Source organism: Pleuronectes platessa, chromosome 21 (genome assembly GCF_947347685.1).
Source record: "Pleuronectes platessa chromosome 21, fPlePla1.1, whole genome shotgun sequence".
Classification (NCBI taxonomy): domain Eukaryota; kingdom Metazoa; phylum Chordata; class Actinopteri; order Pleuronectiformes; family Pleuronectidae; genus Pleuronectes; species Pleuronectes platessa.
In genome coordinates, this window is record NC_070646.1 from 6,391,436 (window position 1) to 6,401,939 (window position 10,504).

Consider the following 10,504-nt stretch of genomic DNA (forward strand, 5'->3'; position numbering starts at 1 on the left):
ATTGGCAGACTTTCATAATTATATTTTAATTGGTGTATAATCTGCTGAAACTAAGAATTAATATGTTTCCATTAGCTAAAGGGAATCCCCATAGATTTGGGGAGCGAGTCCTCTTCCATAGTGTCAGCCATATTGCAACCACCATGTTTCTACAGTAGCCCAGAATGGCCAAACCAAACAATCAGGCCTTTCACCTTTTTTCATCACCTGAACTCAGGTGCTACGACTCCCTTGGAAAGGAGAGTCAAGATTTAACTTCTGTTTTTTAGCTCTAAAACGATATAACAGTAAACAGGTATAACTCGGTGACATACAATTATTTTAGTCTTTAAGTCACACCACATATTTCTTCCATGTGAGAAAGTAGTACTCTGACTATTTGCAAAGGTTTTCTAATCGACAGCAGCCTGAGATTTTTCATGTCTAAGTCAAATAAAATAACTCTTGAGATATTGGATATTCTGGTTGTTTTGTGGTTAACGTTAGGTAACGATGAATAACCTGATCGCAACCGACATGATATTCACGGTTGTGGTAAACGGTTGAGACGTTGCTATTTGACCTGAGGATTGTGGGTAGTGTCACGTTTCTTCTTGACATCACGAATAAACCAGATTTCTCTTAAAACACAATAGATACCACTCAGACTTCTACAGGAGCTTATAAAACTGTCTCACATTCTCATAACTTAGTCTACCTTGGTTTTATTATAGCTGATAATCAAAATCTCTATTCAGAAAATGAATGGGATCATTGCGTGTGGAACCAGGCTGTTGAGCTCTACTGGAGCAGCGATGAGAAACCCACGGTGACGTCACACATGCAGCTCCACACCAGTGGGTTGAACAGACTGGCCTGGGTCCACTGGCCAGTGCTCTTGAACTCTGGCATCTGGTGTCACGCTGAGGGAAGGGGCGCCTCCGCAGCCCCGTTGTCAGGCTGCATCCACCAGAGCGCGGTGAGGTGAAGAGACAGGCACCACGCCAGCGAAGCATCCCCAGCCACATGACTCAACCTGTCCCTGTGCGTTAGCCCCGGCTCAGTCAGGACCGTGAGGGAACAAGGCCGCTGGTATTGAGTCACTGACACACTGGACAGTTCCCAGCGGAAGCTTTATGATGGGGAAGGGAGTGGGGGAATCACTGCATGTTGTGTTCTTGTTTTTTATTTGGTGTTTAATCCACTTATTGTGAGGTTTTATCAGTTCAAAGTATCGACCACAAATAAATGACCTTTTAGCCACTTCTCACTCCCAAAAAAGGATTCTGACAACTTAGCGAACTTGATATGAAATACAGTGTAAAAAGAGTTTATATGTATAGGGTGTGTTTCAGATTGTAGCCAGAAGGCTGCAGCTCGAGTGGACACATAACACGGTTTATTTTTAACATCCAAGGTGATACACAGGCTTTGTGCCGACCCTTTAGATAACAGGTCGGAGGAGGGCGGCAGAGCAGCTGGCAGGATTCTGTTCAGTGACAGCTGTTATTGACAGACAGTGAGGAGACACCGATGTTTAGCCACGCTGGCGGCGCGGCGGGACAGACGGCGGCCGGTCACTGACTCCACAGCCTCTCACTAACCGGAAGCATCGGTGCAAGAGTTTGCTCAGATATTCATTTGATTTGCCCAAAGCTTTGGTTTATGACCAGATACTAAACTAAAGACACTCCCATCAACTCCATAGTGAAAAAACACAAATAGGAAAACACTCAGTGGCCTTACTCGCTATTTTTTTTAACAGTGATTTGCTGTTGTGTTTCTTCTTCTTCACGACCACTGTAGCTCCTTCTATACTTTGTGTTCAGTGCAGATTTTTCAAAGCAGCATCACTAGCATTACTCTACTATATCTCTATTCACTTTATTTATATAGCACTTTTCAAAAAATGATAAAACAGATTAAAAATAAAAGCAGTTTGAATGTCAGGGGACCATTAATCAAAATATCTGAAATAGAATACACCAATATAAAGTAATTAAAATAATCATTTAAAATAGGAGACTCAAGAGATTGAAAGTTCAGACAATCCAAGTCAAAGCACATTTATAAAAATATGTTTTTTTTGAAGAGGATAAGGAGTCAGACGGTCTGATCTCCTGAGGGAGTTTGTTCCTCCCTTGGTCCTCAGACTGTAGATCTTGCAGCGCCGAGGGAATTCCTGGAGAAGGACGACAAGTTGCGACCACGCATGAACTTTGAAGTGATGCACTTGGGCCATAAATCTTATTTAAAGTATCTCAAAATCAGTTCTGATGTAGTGTTAGTAATCTTTATGGAATCAAAGTCATGTTTTCTTTCATTTTCTTTACTGTGTGCTTTTACCATGTTGAAATATAAGAATACCAGAATAGGATCTGTGTTGTCGTGCAGTTTTTGTCGTCTTTTTCTTCTCAGCTGCACTCCAGTAAAACACCATGTGCATGTGAGCAGGTGGCTGTGTATTTAGTGGGAGGAGGCGTGCATGAGCGTGACCGGCAATTTAGCTCGACGGTTAAAGCATCTATCTCTAATTTGGATCCCCCCCCCCGGTGAGTGAAGATGCTCACGATAACAACACCGAGGGCTCATTAACGTCACTTTCAGACATTTCAGAGGAGGTTCTCTTTCCAAACCCGGGTGTTCTCCTGTCTAATGGAGACTGCAGATGGATGCATGGACACACGTGCACGCTGACCCAAGTGCTCACACACACACGTGGAGCCCGCCGACAAACACACACACACACACACACACACACACGCGGGCGCTCTGCAGCAGCCTGATAAGCCCAACGCCTCACCAATTGGCCCCAGCAAATGTCAAGCTGAAGCCATCTCGGTGCGCTGATAGGGAGTGGGTGGGAGTGAATGAATCAAAAACATTTCCCCTCAGTTACGTTTTGCACACGCCGGAGACACCTTAAATTAAAACAAGTCTGCAACAGAGACATAATCTTTCAAATCCCTCTACTTAGAAGCAGAACATTTCAAATCAGCTCCTCAGCCGCGTCCAAGAGACGAAGCTTACGTCAACAAAAAGCGGCTTATAGCACGTCTCAGGGGAATACTTATCTCCAGACCCTGGATCTGCTTAAAGTTCGGGGAGGACGTGAGACGAAGCGAGAGTCAAACGTTCAGACCCTGATGCTGTTTCATCAGGAATTAGCACCGGCCCCCAGAGTGAGTGTCCTGTTGGGTGGGTTGTTCCACTAAAGTCACCATCATAACATTTTAAAAAACCAGAGGAGGAAGGGGGGGGGCTGTGTTTCTTACACGAGCACAATGGTCTGAGCGAGGATCACCCAGTTTTTACAGGATGAGGCAAAGATGGTGTCTGCCAAGAGAGTTCTTACAGGCTTGTGTTTCTTCAGGGGGCTTACACCTCTGACGCCAGCGAGACTCTGACCTCGATACACGACTCCAAAAATGAAGACTCGTTTTATCTGAGCAGCATTAGACGTGTTTTTTGCTAACAGGATAGTTTGACAGAAGTTAATTATCTCAGCTAAGTTTATCTTTTCATTTGTCTAGTTGATTGGTTTGAATGTTTGCTTGTTTGTGAGCAAGATTCCATAAAACTTGGTGGAATGATGTGGTCAGGAAGGAACCCCTTAAACTTTGGTGTGGATCCTGACCAGGGGGCGGATCCTGGAATATTTTAATATTTTCCCTTTAACATTTTGAGATAAGGTGTTTTGTTTGTTTGTTTGTTCTTGGATTCTGCAAAAACCACCATTTCCTTGAAATTGTTTAAAGGGGTGGGTCATGACTCAAAGAGGAACCCAGGAGATTTGGGTTTGGATCCCTACCAGGGGATGGATCCAGGATTCTTTTTTCAATTTCATTAATATTTTCATAGATTTCAGAATAATTCTTCTTCAAAAAAATCTGGTGTGTGTAGAATTTGGTGCAGATCCAAATAAAAATCTAGAGATTCAAAATGTGGTTTCACGAGGGGACTGTAGGAAAAAAGGCACAAACAACCTGCCTATCTATGAATTCAGGTGCATTTTGATTTCTTTCTCATTTATTCATTTTGAATCAGCGAGGGCTGTGGATCCTTTTATCTTTATGGTCTCTAACTATTATAAATAAAGTGAATAGGTTGCATCTAAAAGAGGAGTTTGAGTTTCTCCTTGAGGACTCTGGTGAAACTAGGCTACAGATGTCGCAGACGCCCGGGCAGCGTTCACTCTCAGTGGTTTAAGCAGTGAAAGCTGTTTCTCGCCGTCCGGGGGCATTTGTCTTTGACGTCGTGACATGAAGTCTCTAATTTGACGATGTGCTCATACGTCCTGCGAGCGGAAAACAGTCTGTGCTAGTGTTCAGCTGCCCCCTGGCTCGGCTGACCTCTGCCTAGGCACGGACCCTCAATCTTAATTGTGTCTGGAGGAAGTTCCTTATCTTAAGACAGGCTCTGAGTTTAGACCAGAGGGCGAAACCACAAAGAGGAGCTGAGCAAACAAGATGCTCCGACGCAGCACAGCCGGGCGATCGGGTCTCTTGTCTCCTCAATCAAGTGTCACACTGATTTACAGCTTACACCAAATTAATCAAGTGAGTTTCAGTCATTATGACAGGAAACAGTGAGCTGACATTCAGCTTCAGAAGCATCAGCGACTGAGGAGTTGTTCATTTCGACATGGTCCCATATTTACATCTCCTCACACCCTCGAACACTCTTCTTCTCCAGCTGTGAAAGAGACGAACCCTCCGCGACCCGCGACCAAGGCAAATTACGTCCGAAAGAATGTCATGAAATCAAAGTGAGCTCTTAAGAAAACACAGTACACACATTGGATTTCACAGTTTAGGCCCGGGAGGCTGTGTTCTCGTCTGTCACAGTCACTGCAGAGCCTAATTCGCCCTGGACGCCTTCTCGCTGCTGATCTGAGCTCTGTCATGATATGTACTAACACCCGTTCCCCCCCCGACCCCCCGCCTCTGTATCTCAGCATCTTCACACACATCACAGGGATAAGAAAACACACACACACACATCGCTTCTTTGATTTTGAAACAAAATGATCTCCCGCTTCATTTGGCATTTGCTCCAGCTGTATTTCCACCCCCCTCTCAGTGATCATCTCAGTGTTGATTGCCGCTCTCGTGTGTAACACTCGCACAACTGGTTCAGCTGAGAAATGAGGCGACATTAACCAGTTGATCTGTGAGGAAATGCAAAAAAGCCCATTTTTAATGAAAAGTCATGGCCATTAAAAAGCAACAGCAACAGACGCTCTTCTAAACCCACGTTAGATATTGAAGTGTTTTAAATCTCTTCATCATTTGTTGAAACATACAGAACATTTGAACACATGTTGCATGCGTGAATCAAATAAACGATCTAATTCTCAAATCAGCACAGAGACAACACGACACGATACAACAGCACGACTATCTATCAACACAACAGCTACATCGTTTAAATAGACACAATAGAATGCAATGTGCACTGACACCACTTTGACTTTGTTCACACAACAAGATATCATATCAGATTTACACGATTTGTACGATGTTATTTTTCCAGATCATCACACTGAGACACACAACAACACATCCCGGTGACACTGTCACTGCCATTCAACACAATCGTAATCTCATTGTGGCGTTTTCCCATAATCGACAAACAAAAATAACCCCCACCTCAGTCTTTGAAGCACGACATCTTATCACACACACACACACACACACACACACACACACACAACGCAATCGCAACATAAATCTGAACAGCACATTTACAAAACGCCGCCCGTGACTGTTGGATCTCCAGACTGGGATGTGAAATGACAGCTCAAAAATGAGGTGAGGCACCGGCGCTGTCGGAACTGTTCCGGCCCCTCAGCGTGACTCATGGCAGTGACTGGCACCGTGACGTGGCTGGCGTCCGCTCTGAGCAGCAGCATGTAGGCACCGCTGCGTACAACGGAACGTATGGATGAGGAGGTGGACGGTTACCGATAGCCACAGACACACAACCCTCAGTGTCAGTCCTGACCTCAAAAACAAGAAAAGAAAGAATCTGATCGTGAATCAGTGGCTATGGGCAACGCGGACCTCTCTGTGGGAGCCGAGTGGAAGTCAGGGGACTGAGTGTCTTCTGGCTGTGACCTTTCACCTCCGGAGCCCGCGTCCTGCCCGGCCCTCAGTCGGCGTAGAGGATGAACCCGGAGAAGGTGCTGTATTTGTTGCTGTTGCCCCCGTGGGCTTTGCCACCGTCCAGTTTGATGAAAACCTCATCGCCTGCATCCAAATGAAGGATGACACTGTTGCTGGCATAGTCATAACTCTGGTCCTGGTCCTGGGCGATGGCGCTGGCCCTGACCTGGAATATGAAACACACACACACACACACACACATGCACACACACACACACACACACGCAACGAGAGAGGGAAGGGAAGACATTTTAATGATGAAATTCTGAAGTAACAGATTTACAATGAAGAGTAGTTAGAAATTCATTCCTTAACCAACTGAAAACACATCAACGTATCATCATAAAATGCAAATAACCTTTGTTTTTAATTATTATGAATAACTAACAATTAGAATATGCCTGCATACTTCAAGCATAGTCTCCCGAGGAAACTATGCCTCACCTATTCCAGATTTTTATGTGGATCTGCACAAAATTGCACACACGCGTAAATATCAGTCCCCTAAATGTGCCAGATTTTGTTTTTCATCAAGATCCATGAATTATTCTTTCAGAAATCAAGGACAATTTTGAAAAATGCCTGAAATCGCAATGTTTAAGAAAGTGATAAAAGGAATTCTTTGATCGACTGCAGAAATGTAATGGGTTCTTTTCTCACCCATAGCACATCCCTCCTACAGGTTCCAAGAAAACCGTCCAGTAGCTTTTTGCGTCATCGTGCTTACAAACAAACAAATGGGCCGGAGTGAAGGCAGACAACAACGCCTGAAATGTTTAGGACATCTGACCATGAGTGGACCATAAACTCTTCCTTCAAGAAAAGACGATATTCACAAAGTTAGTCCAGAGTTGGAGGCTTTGACTTTGTCTAAGTGTGTCGCCCCTGTGGTGAATATCTTGTTTTTCCTCTCATGACTCAACTGAAAGGGTCAGGCTTGAGTCAGTCTGCCTCTGAGGAAGGAGGGCAGTGCATCCCATCTCTTCGCCTCATGTCCGACCCCTCACTTCCACATGTCCCCGGGGCGGAGCGGAGGGAAATGTCACGTTTTAACCCGCACACGGGTGTCATCGTGTCAACACTGGATAATTACTGAGGGTGTTAGATGTGGAGCATAACACCCAAATCTCTTTTTGCATGTCTGTATAAAAAGCCAAACCGTGGGAAGTTTGCCGTGCATGTACAGTTCACCGCTGACGGACATATCCCCCCTCTAAGCCTCGGCTAATGTGTAATGAGCAGGGTTGCCAGGTTGGGTGTTCTGCTGCAGCTTCACCAGACCGACTGTACAAGTAGAGAGTCCGGATTCAATCCAGAATGGCAACGCGGAGTTCTAATTAGCGCCTCTGGAGAATAAGAGTGGATGTGAGGAGGCTGTAGGGTCTGAGGGCAGAAGGCTGAGCCACACATGACAGCATGATGATGGATTTCTGAGACATGAGGACAATGCAGCCTTTAGTCTCTTCCCTCCTTCCATCCACTCACAGCTCCACCACAGCAACAGCATGTCACTACAAATTAAATGGCAGTAATATGTATATATGTTGTAAATGTGACACATTGTGATTTTAACCAGGTATGTGCACCCCTTTCCATTTGTTTGTTGGTTGGTTTGCTTTTAAATCAGGATTACGTAAAAATTACTTTACGGATTTCCACAAAACTTGTTCGAAGGATGTGTTATGAGTCAGAGGGGAACCCATTCAATGTTGGTGCAGATCCAGCTCACAAAATCAGACAGTGTTAGGTGACTGGTATTTACAGGATCTTGCGAATTTAAACATGGTTTCATGAGGGGAATCAGAGATATTCTAGTTTGTTGGTTTGTCAGCAGGATTACACAAAAACAAGCAAACAGCATAAAGGCACAGATGTGGATGAAGGGGAAGATCCAGGAATCTTCTTCCACTTTCTTTAACATTTCGAGATAGTGTGATTTTTTCCCCAGGGATTAATTTATGGATCTTGTTTAAAAGGACATTTTCATATTTAGGAGTCTGATAAGTTGTGATGTGTGCATCAGTACTTGATTGAAATCAATGATACTGTTGGGCCTAATTCAATCTGCTTTAATTTAGTCAGTTTGCATTTACCTTTGAAAATATTCGTCATTAAACACATTGCACCACATAGAGTTTAGAATATTTGTGTTGGGTTATGTGGTAAATGTGTTGCAACTCTAAGCAATGTGTGTATTTCCTTTTGTTGAACTGCTCAATGCTGCTCGTGACAATAGGATCATTGTTGCTTTCAAAACCAAACTTGATCTGCTGGTGTTGCACAGTGTCTGTTGAAGGGAGCAGACAGAGATTAAGAGCTGGGGGGGAAGGCATCTTACAGAAGAACAATGTCGTCCCCCAACAGGTGAGTCATTGGGATTAAAATAACCAACTGCAGTTGTTTCACACGCTGTTAAACACTGTGTTTCCCATTTTCTTTGATTTAGGATAAAACTAAGCAGGTTTTATGGACTGTTAATGCAATGCCATGTTTGTTATTAACGAAATCTACCTCTACCCCCTTTTTCTTAAATTTGTTAGTGGAATCTTAACAATATAAGGTTCTGTTCATATGGTGATGTTTGTCTGTGGCTGTATTGAGGTGTTTGAGTTATCATGTCCATCCCCTGCACCTCCTCTCGCCGTCCTCCTGAGATGTTTGCAGGAAAATGTCAAGATTACCACGGTGTTTGATCAGTGTCATCACCTGGGGCTTTTAAGACATTGCCAAATTATCCACGAAATATAGCAAATATCATGATTTGTTATTGGAGCGCCCGGGCCCGACAGGCTGTCTGATAATACTCACTCGCACATCATGGCTCCGTGAAGTTTGTGGTATTTCAAAGGGCACCAGCTTTGAACTAGCCACTACCTCGGGCTGTGTTTTGATGTGTGCAGAGTTGAGATAGCACCGCGGCTCCTTCCACTCTCCTCAACGTGTACATCACTGGATGTGTAATGTGCACAGATACACAATCTGGCAGCGTGCCACTTTGCATCGTTATTATACTTGACTATGACACCAGACCAAGTCAGACCTAAAATCGTTGCACACATGAATGCATGACTACTCAATTTATACTGCCCGCACACGGGTTGCACTGTTCCCTGAGCAATTGGATGTGGGCTCATCCCAGTGTGAGATTCAGGGTTCAAAGCACATTATGTCAGTGACAACATCATTTTGTACCATTTGTATTTTGAGAGAATGCTTTTTTTCCTATTTGTTAAATTCAACAATAAGGGTCGAGCATTAAGAAGTGTGAGAAAAGTGTAAGAAAGTTAAAGGTGTTACCCACCAGACCGTTCCTGATCAGGTCAGCCCACATGCTGGTGCCGTCTCCTCCCCTCATCAGCACGTTGTAGATGAAGAAGTAGGTGCCCGGGATCTTACAGGTGAACTTTCCCGTCGCGCCCTCAAAGTTACCTCCGATGTTAGTCACCACGTCATCGAATCGCAGGATATCATAACCTTCTTGAGGGTTTCGTAGTCCTGCGTAGAACGCTACCCGAGGTGAGGTGTTGTACGTGGTTGTGCTGACTGCCCCTTTGCCCCCTAAGCCTAAAATCCCCGTCCGTACTATGTCCACACCATCTCCCGGTGGTCCCTTAGGTCCTGGTGGACCTGGCTCTCCAGGTGGTCCTGGGGGTCCAGTCTTACCAGGACGTCCTGGTCTGCCGTGTGGGCCATTGCCGCTGTATGTAGGCAGTGGCGGGCCGATGCTGTGATCCCTCAGGTCTGCCTCGTCTCCCACCTGTAGGCCTGCGGTTGCTGTGTCTGTGCCCACGTGCACCCCGGTGCCAGTCGATCCCGTGGGGAAGGGGTCACACACCATGCGGCAGGAGCCCAACATCTCGTAGTGGCTCGCACTGTCATCCGCACCACCTGTGCCAGCGGAGCTGACCAGCACAGGGATGAGGACCACCAGAACCAGGACCAGCATGACCCCCACAGCAGCTGCCACCAGGGTCTTCCGCCCGATGCTCAGCCGGGGAAGGGGCTGCGCTGCCAGCGTGGAACTCTCTGGGGCAGAAATGGTGACTGTGGTAAGTGTGTCCACCTGGCAAAACGCAGAGTCTCCGGAGGTGGAGATGGTGCCCAGAGAAAAGGCGGAATGAGTGTGTGAGTGAGTGACAGAGCGGTGTAGGAGTAAGAGAGAGGGAGCGGAGAGCAAGGGACCAACGTGCTGGAAAAGGAGAGAGAGATTGAGAGGGTGAGGAGAGAGAGTAAGTGGAGAGCAGCAGGGAGAGAGTAAGACAGCTTGAGAGAGAGAGAAAAAAAAGAAAAGAAGCGAGGGGAGGAGAGTGAGCAACATGCACTCAGTAGCCATCTGAGTCAGGGCTGAGGAGGGCACT

At 45.5% G+C, this 10,504-nt stretch overlaps 1 protein-coding gene across 1 annotated transcript; it reads right to left on the reverse strand.

The window, feature by feature from the left end:
• Positions 1 to 6,132: 6,132 nt before the first annotated feature.
• On the reverse strand, positions 6,133 to 10,110 carry LOC128426958 (C1q-related factor-like). Its single transcript, XM_053414018.1, has 2 exons — positions 9,448 to 10,110; positions 6,133 to 6,312 (listed from the first exon to the last, which is right to left on the reverse strand). The coding sequence occupies exons 1-2, from the start codon at positions 10,090 to 10,092 to the stop codon at positions 6,133 to 6,135; spliced, it is 825 nt and encodes a 274-aa protein (XP_053269993.1). The 5' UTR covers positions 10,093 to 10,110.
• Between the last annotated feature and the right edge of the window lie 394 nt (positions 10,111 to 10,504).

Coding starts and splice junctions, on each gene's coding strand:
- LOC128426958 (XM_053414018.1), bottom strand. CDS start 10,092: ATGCTGGTCCTGGTTCTGGTGGTCCTCATCCCTGTGCTGGTCAGCTCC. Junction 6,313..9,447: donor ACCTGATCAGGAACGGTCTG/GTGGGTAACACC, acceptor TTCATATTCCAG/GTCAGGGCCAGCGCCATCGC.